Genomic DNA, 15,143 nt, shown 5'->3' with positions numbered 1-15,143 from the left:
GGTAGTTATTTTTCTCTTTGACATCTGATGGGAGGGCGTTCCGCAGGGCGGGTGCCACTACTAAGAAGGCCCTCTGCCTGGTTCCCTGTAACTGAGTGCTCACTGGAAGGACAGATCGTGAAGCTGAGGCTCCAATACTTTGGCCACCTCATGAGAAGAGAAGACTCCCTGGAAAAGACCCTGATGTTGGGAAAGATGGAGGGCACAAAGAGAAGGGGACGACAGAGGACTAGATGGTTGGACAGTGTTCTCGAAGCTACAAACATGAGTCTGACCAAACTGTGGGAGGCAGTGGAAGACAGAAGTGCCTGGCGTGCTCTGGTCCATGGGGTCACGAAGAGTCACACACGACTAAACAACAACAACAACAATTTTAGACATGTGGTCTATATACTCATGTATGTGTGTTTACCTTACACAGTTCTCAACATTTATTCTGTATTTGAGACTTTAGAATTACTATAACAAGCATCTGGATGACCAGCCATGAAATTCACTGGCTGACCTTAGGACATTTCACTGTCACTCAGGTGAAGAATAAGATAACCAGGTACACAGTGCTATTTTTCTAGAAAAAGAGGTGCCAGAACTCACCATGAACGCCTCCCTTGTTCTCTTATAAAAGCAGTGGCGCCCACCTGAGAGGTGCCAGAACTGGCTCAAAAAAAGCCCTGCACATATTCTTCCTTGAAGGAAAGTTAGAATATAAACAAACAAACAAAAAATGCAGTTATTTTCTTAAAAAACAAAAATCCTTTTCTACATTGAAATAAGGATGTAGAAACTGGAGGTCCCTCTCTGTCATCATCACTAATTCTTGCTATTTTAAAAAAATGCCATTGTTTTTATTGTGAACTGCTTTGAGCTCAACATTGCTGTTGGAAAAGTGGAAGACAAATACCATCGAATCACATTATCAAATCAAATCAGAAACTTTGAACTTCATCCTGGTTGCAAAAGGGGCTAGTGAATTTGAGATCAGCGTTCGAAACTCCCATTATTCTAGGCGCGTTTTGCGACAGGGAATTCCATTAATGCGAGCAGTTTCTGAGCCTAAGATTACAGATTAAAACTGCCACTGCTGGAAGAAAAGGAGGACCTTTTTCTGACTCCCCACTTCCAGCCACTCTCTGAAGACTGGAGAAGGGACCCTCTTAAGAATATTAGGGGGGTGGGCAGGGGAAGTGGGGGGTTGTTTTTTGCAGTCTTCAGATGAAGACTAGACCATGTGAAAAATGAACATAAGATTTTAGCTTCAGTTTATTCATTTTCAGCTTTGTATTTTTATTTTAAAAAGCATGCCTAGGCGCTCCATTGCAGCGTCCGTAACCTATATTTAAGGTGCCATTTAGCTCCCACCTTTCATATCCCAGTTTCTGACACTGCTTGAGAGATTATTAGCTACCCTTCGTGAATTTTGCCTATCTTCTCAGAGAGGGCCACCTGGTGCCTACTCTATATTTATCCAGTTTATTTTTATTTATTTATATTTTATTTTTATTTTATTTTATTTTTATTTATTATTATTATTATTTATCCAATTTATTTATATTTATTTTTATTTTACCAAGCCTTTAGGTTTTCTAGATCTCAGCCTGCTATTTCCATAAGGGGTTTTATGCTATTATATTTTATTGTTTTATTGATTTGTGTGTGTAAAACACCTTTGGAATCGTTTGTGATGAAGGGTAGCATAGAAATAGACTCATTCACTCTCCGATCCATCCATCTCACTCATTTTTTATCTACAGAAGATCGATAGACACGGCTCTTTATAAGCAAAAACCAAGTCTTTATCCTAAGGAGTTTATATTAAAATTTAGATTTGGAGACGCCAAGCCAGGGTAGCACAAGTGATGAATATGAACACATGCATTCTTGCAATGTTCTTGTTGTGGCTCAAGAACAACATTATGTATCCTGCATTTTAGAATAATCAATTATCCATTTCCATCTCACTTCACCCCTAAGGCTTGGGCAGGTTGTAGCAGTTCAAAATATACAACACAATAAAACCAGCTTACAATAATGCTCCACACCCAATAAAACCACACTCCGACTGTTCTCTTGGTAAGCACATGACAAGTCTTTTAATTTTCTTGGCTGGTGGCAGAGAGCCGAGTGTGATTCAGAATCTAATTGCTAGGGCAACTAGCCAGGGGAGCTGAGTTTTCTTTCTGGTAGAGAGAGGGTCAAGGATGCAAACTCCCTGCAACTGCCCCTTCCCTTGGTGGTGGCTGAGGTCAGGATCATTTCCCCCTTGCTGTAATGTTCTTCCTGGAAGGCTGGAGTGCAACCTTACTGTTTCCAGTATAGTATAGTATAGTGTATAGTATAGTATAGTATAGTATAGTATAGTATAGTATAGTATAGTATAGTTCCCTGGTCTATGGTTTTGTGTGTTTTTTTGGAAATCATTTATTATTTGATTTTACAAATATAAATTTATAACATTCCAAATGCATATCCGTATATAGAGCTTACTCTGAATCTCGAGACTTCTCCCCATTCCGTCCATGGGCCCTATTGTCAATGTTTACAACTGCATATTATTCCATATTCTATATTTTTCAATCCATATCATCCATAGTATTACATTGCAAGTGGGTTTCAAATCCTGCTAATCTTTGCATCTGCTTGCAGTAGTCTCCTAGATGAATTTCCCCCATTCTTTTTAGAAGTTTTTGATGTCTTGGTTCCTGAGTTTTCCAGTCAGCTTTGCCATTTCAGCGCAGTCCATCGGCTTAACTTGCCATTCTTCTCTGGTACAGACTCTGTCTTTTTTCCATGGTGAATGGTTAAAGATTTATTGAAAAACCAAAAATCTCCTACCATGGCTTATTACCAACTGTTGGAAATGAACATCACCCTTCATTATATGCTAAACAGAAGACTGCGCCTGGAGTCCTAGTGCTCATGCACACACACAGCCCACATTAAGCAGGTGCGGGAAACTGGGGGTCTTCCAGATGTTGCTGAACTTCAACTCCCATCAGCCCTGACCACTGGGCTGTGCCTGCTAGGGCTGATGGGAGTTGCAGTCCATCAACATCTGGAGGACCAACAGTTCCTCACAGCTGCATTAGAGACATGCAGTAACCCAGACTGGGCGCCTAGTGTGGCTACCCCTGTTCTGTAGAATAGCATTCCTTTCAAGATACAACAGGTGCTCACTATCTGCTTTCTGGAAACAATTGGAGACATTTTTGTTCTGACGGGCTTCCCCAACTGGATAAAATGGGTGTTTATCACAAGTATCTACCATATTTTTCCATCTATAAGATGCCCCCATGTATAAGACGCCCCATATTTTTTGGGGATTCAGATTTAAGAAAATGGGGGGAGATGTACCCATGTATGAAACACCCCCTAATTTTGGACATTTATTTCTTAGGGAAAAAACCTAGTCTTATACAGGGAAAAATACGGTACTTTGCTATGGTTTCAGTCTTGCTTAAAATATATTTGCTGCTATTGCATTTTAACTGGTTTTAATCATTTCGTGTGCAAATTGCCTCAGGAGGGTTGTTCAGAAGGCAATAATAAATCAATGATTATTAAGAGGCGTCCATCTCTCTCCTCTTTGGAGACTGTGCAGAAGAAGCTGAACCCTGAAGAACGACAGTCGCGGCAACATGATTTTAACAAGGCGTCTCCAAAGGGAAAAACAGGGACGAGAATAGGAAACAGCTGAACGAGAATAGAAGCTTCCCCTGGCAAACAGGATAAGTTGAGGCCAGGTGAGCTGTACACCTGCTCAGTCTGCTGTCCAGGTACTCATTGTTGATGGACAACTTCAAGGTTCACTCCTGATCTCTGCTCTTACACTTCTCTTTAAACCAGACTGGGACTGGACAGCCTTTCCGGCAGAGGACTGTCCCATGGCAATATTTCATGGACAGAATTGTCTCAGTAGCACATGGGGCCACCTTGTTCTATACACTGACCATGAAGTCTTTTTCCAAGTGTGGATCTTTTAACTATGCAACATAGCAGCCTAGTAGGGTGGTATCAATACGGCAGAGGGAAATAGATACTGCTGAGATATATTTTCTTTTTCTAGCAGAAGCCCTAGAGGTAGGGAACCTCAAAGCAGCCCAGTGATAGCTATACATGCTCAGAAGGCATGGAGTGTAGAATGTAATGGAGTAGCCTTGAAGAAGGCATGGAACCCTGAACAGGACCACCCCATGCTGTAATGTTTTGCTGCAGGATCCACAGGTCTTCATCGAAGCAGAGGGAGCAAGAATACCCTTTTCTTAGGTCTGGGACAAGTTGGGTGTTTAGGCCACCTCAGATGTTAGGCAACAGGTTCGCTAAATTAGATTTTGAAAACTGAGGGAAGAGCAGAAGGCACACATAATAATAATAATATAATAATAATAATGTATTATTTATACCCTGCCCATCTGGCTGAGTTTCCCCAGCCACTCTGGGCGGCTCCCAATCAAGTATTAAAAACAATACAGTGTTAAATATTAAAAACTTCCCTGAACAGGGCTGCCTTCAGATGTCTTTTAAAGATAGGATTGCTACTTATTTCCTTCACATCTGATGGGAGGGCATTCCACAGGGTGGGCGCCACTACCGAGAAGGCCCTCTGTCTGGTTCCCTGTAACCTTACTTCTCGCAATGAGGGAACCGCCAGAAGGCCCTCAGCGCTGGATCTCAGGGTCTGGGCTGAACGATGGGGGTGGAGACGCTCCTTCAGGTATACAGGACCGAGGCCGTTTAGGGCTTTAAAGGTCAGCACCAACACTTTGAATTGTGCTCGGAAACGTACTGGGAGCCAATGCAGATCTCTCAGATCTGGTGTTATGTGGTCTTGGCGGCCGTTCCCAGTCACCAGTCTAGCTGCCGCATTCTGGATTAATTGCAGTTTCTGGGTCACCTTCAAAGGTAGCCCCACATACTATAAACCTCCATCCTATCAGATGTGCTTGAGTTATTCACCCTTCATTGGAGAGCAAAAAGACCATTATTGCCCAGTTTGGAACAATCACACGTTTCTCATGGTGGAGCTGCTTCCTGGCTTCACAGGAGTCCTTGTCCAGACAAGGAATGCGGCTGATTCCTTACACTTCGTTGCTGCTACACTCCCTGGTGGAACTGGAGAGATCACCTGAGGCCTGTCTTCCTTGTGAGAAGGGGTAAACCTCTCTCACCATCTTGGTGACGAAGCAGGGCATTTCTTTACCTCCTCTGTATTTCCCTTTCGCTTCCTGCAAGGCGACTGTCCCGCTAATTCGGGTCATCAAACTGGCAACTTCAAGATGGCATTCCTCTCCTTCTAGCAGGTCCAGCAAGGCCTTGAGGAACATGGATTCCCACCGATTGATGAACGAAGCGTAGCCTGAAAACACCAGGAAAAAAGAACTTGAAGAGCACTGGTCTCCTTCAGCAAGGTGGTGCCTTGAAAACAAATTTCTTGGCAGCAATCATGCTTCTTCTATTAGAGCTACTCTAGTACGTTTCAGCCACAACCCCACAAATCTACCCATACATATGCACACTTCAAAATCGGAAGAATCTTTATTTGCATCAGCCACTAGCCATAGCAATGAAATAAAATGTACTGAAGATAGAGGTAAAAACTTAACTATAGAAAATCCATTCTGGGGTTTTGCATCAATAATCAAATTGTAGATCTTATTCTAATTGCCCCCGCTAAAAACCTTGCAGTTTTTGCTGTCACCTGATCATCTTGATCTGCTAAAAGAAAGGACACAGTAGCAATGGTTGAGCGACCCGGCATGGACAATAATAGAGGGGTAAAGTAAAGGACCCCTAGACGGTTAAGTCCAGTCAAAGGCAACTATGGGGTTGCGGCGCTCATCTCGCTTTCAGGCTGAGGGAGCCAGCGTTTGTTCACAGACAGCTTTCCGGATCATGTGGCCAGTATGACTAAACCGCTTCTGATGCAATGGGACACTGTGACAGAAACCAGAGCACACGGGGACGCTGTTTACCTTCCCGCCGCAATGGTACCTATTTATCTACTTGCACTGGTGTGCTTTAGAACTGCTAGGTTGGCAGGAGCTGGGACAAAGCAACGGGAGCTCACCCCATCACAGGGATTTGAACTGCTGACCTTCTGACTGGCAAGCCCAAGAGGCTCAGTGGTTTAGACCACAACACCACCTGCGTTAGAGGAGTAATAGAGGGGTAGTAACCTCACTCCTCCAATCTTTATAAAGAGTGCACACTTACTTGGGCATACTTGGGTGAAATTTGCTTCGATCTTGTACAGGGCTGGGTTGCTAGGCATACATAAAGAAGAGTCCTGCTGGGTCAAGCCAGTCCAGCATTCTGTACTCACAGCGGCCAATCAGATGCCTTTGGGACGCTCTCAGCAGGACCTGAGTGCAACAGCCCTCTCCATAGCTCAGTCGGTAGAGCATGAGACTCTTCATCACAGGGTCTTGGGTTCGAGCCCCATGTTGGGCAAAAGATTTCTGCATTGCAAGGGGTTGGAATAGTTGACCCTCATGGTCCCTTCCAACTCTACAACTCTGTGATCCTAGCAGTTTGGTATCCTGAGGCATACCTTTAAAGCCCTATGCGGCCTAGGACCCACGTACCTACAGGACCGCCTCTCCTGGTATGCCCCGCGGAGGACCTTAAGGTCCATAAACAGCAACACTCTAGAGGTCCTGGGCCCTAAGGAAGTCAGATTAGCCTCAACCAGAACCAGGGCCTTTTCAATACTGGCTCCGGCCTGGTGGAACGCTCTGTCACAAGAGACTTGGGCCCTGCGGGATCTGATTTCTTTCCGCAGGACCTGCAAGACAGAGCTGTTCCGCCTGGCCTTTGGTTTGGACTCAGTCTGACCCTTATGTTTCCCTCCCTTTATGTGATCTATGGGTTACTTTTAAAATGAGGCTGCATTTTAAATTGCACTTTAATCTGCATTTTAAATAGGGTTCCCCTCCTATTATGTTTTCACTAACTTTTACTGGTGTTAGCCGCCCTGAACCTGGCTCTGGCCGGGGAGGGCGGGGTATAAATAAATTATTATTATTATTATTATTATTATTATTATTATTATTATTATTATTCCCCCTCTGACACTGCAGGCAGATGAGAAACTAGGTTTTATTTCACCCGCGTCAAAGACCCAGTTTGGCACACCCCCCAACATGCATTTGCATATGGGGGGCGAGCCTCAATGGTGCCCCTTTTACGGTTTCATCAGGGGCAAAGAACCCCAGCTACCCCCCCCCCCCATAGCTAGGGTTGGAGCTTTGAAGCTAGTAGCAACAGACAGCCTTCCCGTCCCCCTATTTTTCCCTCTCTTTTTAAAGTTTTTTATTGTTATTTTTCAATTTTATACATTTCATTAGTTTGACAATGCATTTAACATTTCGAAATTTGACTTCCCCCTCTTTCTGCGGTTCCTTAAATTAATTTTTAAAAATATCTTTTTGCATATCCAAATTCATTTAACTTGCTCAATTAATTATCGACTGTAAATATATACTCTTATAAAACTGCAGGTTATTACAATAAGCCTGCTAATGAGAAAAGGACAGCCTTAATCTACCTGAACATGTCTAATAACTCTTTAAAGTCGTTGAGGTTGATGGTCATCCTGACGTTTTGTGGGAATGAATTTCATAGCTTATGCGTGGTGAAAAGGAATTGTTTCTTTTGCCTATCCCAAGCCTTTCAACATTCCACACAGGACGTACATACCTGGACAGCAAGAATACATCACTGCCATGTCTTGAGGAACGGAGAGATAGTGTGAGAAACACTCAGTCTGTGCTTCACCGCTGTCTGTCTGCAGCCAAACACCTTGATCAATTTCCGCTCCACGGCAGGCCTAGAAAGCACAGCAAATGCAACCGCTGTATGGCTGGAACCTGAACAGGCGTTTTCTACGCTGCAACATTTTGTTGCAGCAGGTCCAACATCCTAGCTAGCGCTTAACAAACAATACTGGACAATCTGTTATTGATAAAAAAAAAAAAATACAACAAGCAATGGAGCTTTTTGCAATGTGTGTCATTTTGGGTGTGTGCCCTGGGTGGTGGTAAGAGAACTGGGGCCCGTGAATATGCCCCTATTGTCATTTCTGAAATGTTTATGGCTGTGCTTTCCCCACCAGAGTTATATTTCTAGTCCGTGTTTCTGTGTGTGCTTTTAAAAGCATCCTTCTTGTCCCATGTGCCTAACCCAGAGAATAAAGCCTAGATCCTCTGTATTCTGCCTTCATTTGTTGCTTTGAGGTTTTTTTTCCTGTCCCAGAACACATTTATCAGAAGCATGATCCCTTTGCTGTGCAATTTTGCTGCCTACCCATTTGTTTCCAGGCTCAGTTCAGGGCTCAAACTACAAATGCCTTTGAGATGTGCTGCTTCATTTAACATGCAGGTTTTTGTTTTTTTTAAAGTGCAAATAGCATCACTCCGGAGGGGATAATTATTGGGAGAAGGGGAAATGTAACTCTTTCCTCCCTGCTGTGGTCTTGAGAAGGACGCCTCTTCTGAAGCTGGTAATGTGGTACCTTGGTTCCCAAACTTAATCCGTTCTGGAAGTCTGTTCCAAAACCAAAGTGTTGTAAAAGCAAGCCATGCTTTCCCATAGAAAGTAATGCAAAATGCATTCATTTGTTCCAGACTTTTAAAAACAACCCCTAAAACAGCAATTTAACATGGATTTTACTATCTAACAAGACCATTGATTCATAAAATGAAAGCAATAATCAATGTACTGTACTATAAAATAAATAAGACAGAATTGTAGGTGATAAAAATTAAAATTATTATTTTTTCTTATGTGCACTGATGATAGTCATTGTTTGGCTTGGGGGGCTTTTATCCATTTCTGCAGTCACACAATCAATCAATCAATCAATCAATCAGTAGCTGAACTGGGTTCCACACAGTCACAAAAGCAAGTCACAAAAATGAAGTCACAAACCACAGTCACAAGTCAGCCCCATAAAACAAAGAACAAGTCACAGTCAAAAAAATGAAAAAGCCACACAAACAAAAATGCCAAAAAATAGCAAAAACAAAAGCACCAAATATCACCTCCGTGTTGCATAGGTGCTCAGGACTCAACAGCTGACAGACTCAACAGGAAGCCTCTGAATAGCAGCGGGGACTTACCGTATTTTTTGCTCTATAAGACTCACTTTTTCCCTCCTAAAAAGTAAGGGGAAATGTGTGTGCGTCTTATGGAGCGAATGCAGGCTGCGCAGCTATCCCAGAAGCCAGAACAGCAAGAGGGATCGCTGCTTTCGCTGCGCAGAGATCCCTCTTGCTGTTCTGGCTTCTGAGATTCATAATATTTTTTTTCTTGTTTTCCTCCTCCAAAAACTAGGTGCGTCTTGTGGTCTGGTGCATCTTATAGAGCGAAAAATACAGTAATTTAAAAATGGAACACACTCAACAGGAAGCGGAACATGTTCAGCTTCCAAAGCAAAGTTCACAAAGACCTACTTCCTGGTTTGCAGCATTCTGTTTCCAAGTTCTTCATAAACTAAGCTGTTCTAAAACCAAGGTACCACTGTATTTGCCTTTAGGAGGAAATCCCCCATGTTGACACCAGCCACGATGAGTCAAACATCCGGGAAGGTTCAGAGAATATAGATTACACTGATACGATGAGTCCAGGAAATGCAGTAAAGTTAATGCAGATAATTCCTTGATGAACAAAATGAGTTAGTCCCTGATGACAAATGGGCAAGAAAATAAACCTTTTCCTCTTCCTTTTGGCATTTGAGTCATACACTCTAGAACTGAAACCAAGCACAGTCCGAGTAGCCGTTTTTCCAGAATGCAAGGTTTTACATGGGTTAAGCATGCATTTCATGTATTTTTTTAATGGGTCTCGATATACAGTGGTACCTCGGGTTAAGTACTTAATTCGTTCCGGAGGTCTGTTCTTAACCTGAAACTGTTCTTAACCTGAAGCACCACTTTAGCTAATGGGGCCTCCTGCTGCGCCGCCGGAGCACAACTTCTGTTCTCATCCTGAAGCAAAGTTCTTAACCTGAAGCACTATTTCTGGGTTAGCGGAATCTGTAACCTGAAGCGTATGTAACCTGAGGTACCACTGTAAGTGGAAAACACTGCTTTGCTGGAAGTGAGTGCATGGAAAGGGTGGAAAACCAAGGAAGGAGAGGAGGAACAGAATGGAGTGGCTGGAAACCTGAACAAGAGCCTTGAACACCGCAACATTTTGCTGTAGCAGGTCCAACATCCTAGCTAGCTTATGGTTGCTAAAACGAATACAACAGTCAGTAGAGCTTTTAGCAACATGTGCCATTTTTGTGTGTGTGCCCCAGGCAGTGATTTTTGGTAAGAGATCTGGGGTTTATGAATATGTCCCTAGCAGTGGCGTAGCGTGGGTTGTCAGCACCCGGGGCAAGGCAAGTAATTTGCGCCCCCTAACCCGTGGATTTCAGCAGGGGGCAGAGAGCTGCGAGCGCGAGCGCGCCCCCCCCAGATGTTGCGCCCGGTGCGGCCGGCCCCCCCTGCACCCCCCACGCTACGCCACTGGTCCCTAGTTTCATTTTTAAAAGGTTGAAGACTGTGCTTTCCCCACCACCGTTATGTTTCGATACACCATGCTGCGGAAAAGCTGGCATGCTTACGGGACAGAGAAGCCTTTCCCCATGCTCATAATTATTGTGACCGTTTAAACAGTGAAGTCACAAGCTTGCAGCTACAGAGATTGTCTGAATTTCCCCATCATCCTCACAGATGGTTTACACACAAGTCAACAAGCTTGCAGCTCCAGATGTTACCTGAATGAAGAAGATTTTGGGTTTCCCAGCCAGTTTGTGGCACCTTTCAGGTTCTAATATCTGGAAAATACGCTTGAGCTGAACTGGCTGTCCTTCGCAGTCATAGATAATCCCTTCTTCTCCGTGACTGGACAGAATGCTTACAAAAAACTCCCCGTGATCTGCGTGACATTCTGCAAAAGATACAGCACAGAGTAATACACTGCCACCATTCATATTATCTTATGATCCAAACTGATACCCCACCTTTCCAGGCTAATAATAATAATAATAATAATTGTTAAGTTGTGGGTGAACATATCAGATGACCCAGCGATTCTTCAAACAGCTCTTGTTTGTTCACAGGCCAGAACAGAACTGAACTGAAGGGTTCAGCCAGCCTGCTTATATAGAGCTCCACTAGAACGCAACAGTAACCATTTTCTGTAACTAGCCAATCACTGAACGTCACTTTCGATCCCCTATTTGCATATGTGGACCTGAACTATCTACAGTATCCCCCTGCTGGCCCAGGGTGAGAACTTCAGTACATAACAACAACAACAACAACAATTTATTTATACCCTGCCCTCCCCAGCCAGAACCAGGCTCAGGGCGGCTAACACCAATAAAATTACAATAAAACATAATAGGGGAAAAAAAAACAGTTAATTAAAATATGGGTTAAAATACAATTTAAAATGCAGCCTCATTTTAGTAGTAGCCCATAAATCATGAGCGCTGCAACTCCATAATCACCTTTGGACTTAACCGTCCGGGGTCCTTTACCTATTTACCTTTACTATGGGGTCATGCATTTATATTAAAGGGTCTCTAAACCAGCTGGATAACTATTAAATTTTCATTTTCAGTACAAAATTCATGTACGGAAATAAAAGACCTGCTCTCACTCTCTTTTTAAAAAATCATCGATTTACATAATGTTTTCCCTTCATGCAAAAGTTACCGACCCTTTGCAACTACGCATTATTTACATTCACATGGGCAGGCGAAGCAGGGTGGCTGGTTATGCCCACGATTTTGGCAGCTTTTACACACAGCTCAGCTATTGACGCCGGATGAAAAGGTAAGAGGTGGGGCATCATGTGTGAAGCGAAGCAGGGATCCAAAGTTCAAACTGATCTGCTTGACGACGAGTCTCGTATGAAGTTCTAAGTGCAAAAGGGGTTTTGTGCACAGACAGGCGATGGGGAGGGGCTTAATCTTTACTATTGTCAATGACTAGCGATTCTTTTAGTTGTTTTAGATATTTGTAATCCACCCTTCACCAAAAAGGTCCCAGGGCGGCAGACATTAAAATTAAAAGTATCAAAGTTGGCTCACAATCTGGATTAAAACACACAGTAATTTAAAACAACAAGTTCAAAAGATGGGTCTTGCTATCTTGACGATCTGCGTTTGTTACAAACTTCTCAGATGTGTTGTTTGCAAAGTTTAGCAACTGGCACACAAATATATTTTTGCTGAATCTGGCAGACCAGGAAGCAGATCCTGTATTGGCATGCTATTCTATTTCCCAAACACAATACTGTATAGGCTACACACTCCTGTTTATTCTGCATCAGTGTGCATCCATTGCTGGTTTAGGAAGTGCTGTATCGAAGACATTAGTCGCAATCCACTGTCTATCCTGTTGTGTCTTATGAAATACTGTGTTTTGATGCCTCCCCTCCCACCCCCAAACTGGCTTCAATCTGAATTGAGGAAAAGGCTTGACGTAGCTGCATATTAAGCTGGTAATGCGTGCACAGCCATAGAATCACAGCCCTGGAAAGGGCATCCCTGACCCTTGCTGGTTGCAAGATCTGCAATGCAAGGTGCAACTGCAGCACCCCTGACAGGTAGCCCTGAAGCCTGTGCTTCAATACATGCAGCAAAAGAAGATCTTGCCATCTCCCAAGGCTGCTGAACAGCACTTGCTGTTAGGACGTTTCTCCTAAAGTGAAACCTTGCTCCACTCATTTATTCCAGCTCTGGAACCGCAGAGGATAAAATCTGCTTTGTATTCTGAATGACAGCCCTTCAGATATTTGAAGACCACTATTACGTCTTCCCAAAATTGTCACTTCTTCAGAGTAAACGTACCCAGCTCCAAGAACCCAAGAAAAGCCTTGCTGGATGAGGTCAGTGGCCCATTAGAGCAGACCCTCCAAGTGTCCCTATTTTTCAGAATTCTGGATTTACAGAAGCCATCCCGGTTTCTGATTTGATCCCGGAATGTCCTTAGGACATCTCTATTTTCATCAGAGAAATGTAGGAGGGTATAGAGTTATCCAACCCCCCAAGCCATCTGAAGGTAGCCCTGAATAGGGAAGTTTTTTAAAAATGTTTAGCGTTTTATTATGTTTTTATATATGCTGGAAGCCGGTCCGAGTGGCTGGGGCAACCCAGACAGATGGGTGGGGTATAAAGAGTACAATTATTCATATAATTATGATGAAATAGGACGTCACTATTGGAGAAATGTTGGAGGGTTTGTCATCAGGTCCGGCACCCGGTTCTTACACCAGCCAACCAGATACCTATGGGAAGCTCATAATCAAGACCCAAGTGCAATAGCTTTTTCCCCTCCTGTGGTTTCCAGAAACTGAAGCCTTCTTTTCTTTGGACATGTTCCAGGCTGTCAAACACAACAGAAGCCAAGCCGTACACATACCTTCCTCATAAAGTTCTTCTATTTTTTTAGCTGTCAAGTCAAGGTGAATTTTCACGGCATAATGGCACTTGGATAATGCTTTGAAAATCCTGTCTGCTTCCCTCCTGGCTCCCGGTCTTGAGGTGAGTTTGCTTTCTGCATTTCTTCCGTGGAAATTGTAATTGACAATGATCAGAGCCCTGTTCTTCGTTTGGCTCGCCATCCTAGGAATCACCTCCGCTGTCACCAAACAGAAAGTGTGCACACCTGTAGATATATAGGGTATATATAATCTTTGCTCCGCTGAGCTGTACTATGACTCAGCTTGAGGGTGGGGCTATGAAAGAAAAACCACGATGAGTTTGATTAGGCAGGCTTGGTTGCGTGATATGAAGTGCCAATTAGACACATAAGGACATATGAACACAGGCCACAAATGCACTGTACATTTAAAACAGTCACATGTCACTTTAAACTGCCAGTGGTTTCCCCCAAAGAATCCTGGGAGCTCTAATGTGCTCTAATATAGCAGAGGTGACTGGCGTCTTTTGGCCTGAGGGCTGCATTGTCAACCTTCCCTCCAAGGGCTACATGCCAGCGGTGGGCAATGCCCAAGTATGCATGTGTGGGCACGCCTATTGGCCACACTTGCACATTCATGCACACAGAGCACACCCATTTGCCAGACATGCAAGGGCACAGCCCTCTCCCTCTCTTTGCCTCAGACTGGAAAATAAATCAGGCAGAGTGGGCAGGGGCACCTGCTGGCAGGTGAGATTTAGCCTACAGCCCACAAGTCAACTCCCTTTCGCAGTACAATCACAGAATGGCACTGTGGGAAGGCAGCTTGGAAGAGCTTGTGTTTGCTGCTTCCAGGCCCCAGTCTGAAGTTTGGCTTCTCCAATATAATAATAATAATAATAATAATAATAATAATAATAATAATAATAAAATAAAATTTATTTATATCCCGCCCTCCCCAGCCGAAGCCAGGCTCAGGGCAGCTAACAACAATCATATAATCCAACATTCTAAAAACATTTCATTATAAAAATTAATTAAATCAAATTGATGGCAACCGTTCAGCAAAATTCTGTGCAGATTGCCAGAGGAGGTAGTCAGGCTGTGCCCCGACCAAAGGCCTGGTGGAACAGCTCTGTCTTGCAAGCCCTGCGGAAAGATGTCAAGTCCCGCAGGGCCCTAGTCTCTTGTGACAGAGTGTTCCACCAGATCGGAGCCACAGCTGAAAAAGCCCTGGCTCTAGTTGAGGCCAGCCTAACCTCTCTGTGGCCTGGGACCTTCAGGATGTTTTTATTTACCTTTTCTATTGTTTCCTTTTAAAATCTAATACATCCACTGCGTACTGAATACATCACCACCAAAGAAGACTGTGCAGACAATTGCTTAGGAAGTAGAATCGGTGTCTGATTTCTCTTGCTTTTATTTTTATTGTTTCCAATTCCCTTCCTCTTTTGTAACATGGGTATTAGACTGAGAGCCTGTGGGCAGAGACTTAGCTGTTATTTTATTTTTTAATATGATTTTTTAATTAAATTTTCTGTTTTACAATTTCAGATAAACATTTTACATACTTAAGATATCAGTGACTTCCCTTCTTCTCTTTTCATGGTTCATTTTACGTATTTTATAACCCTGCACATTTTACAAAAACTATACCAATCGGTTTTCCATTATTACATCCATCGAAACTTATTTACAGGTGAAACTCGGAAAATTAGAATATTGTGC

The 15,143-nt window shown here is 43.3% G+C and overlaps 1 protein-coding gene across 1 annotated transcript; it reads right to left on the bottom strand.

Annotated features, from left to right (window-relative positions):
* Positions 1-4,907: 4,907 nt before the first annotated feature.
* On the bottom strand, positions 4,908-13,690 carry LOC310750630 (caspase-3-like). The gene is made up of 4 exons (XM_083589086.1): positions 13,416-13,690; positions 10,760-10,932; positions 7,696-7,825; positions 4,908-5,353 (listed from the first exon to the last, which is right to left on the bottom strand). The coding sequence occupies exons 1-4, from the start codon at positions 13,615-13,617 to the stop codon at positions 5,076-5,078; spliced, it is 783 nt and encodes a 260-aa protein (XP_083445212.1). The 5' UTR covers positions 13,618-13,690; the 3' UTR covers positions 4,908-5,075.
* Between the last annotated feature and the right edge of the window lie 1,453 nt (positions 13,691-15,143).

Source organism: Podarcis filfolensis (genome assembly GCF_964270895.1).
Source record: "Podarcis filfolensis genome assembly, chromosome: 15".
NCBI classification, from domain to species: domain Eukaryota; kingdom Metazoa; phylum Chordata; class Lepidosauria; order Squamata; family Lacertidae; genus Podarcis; species Podarcis filfolensis.
Note: the sequence above shows the minus strand (reverse complement) of the source record. Positions and strands in the feature narration are given on the sequence as shown.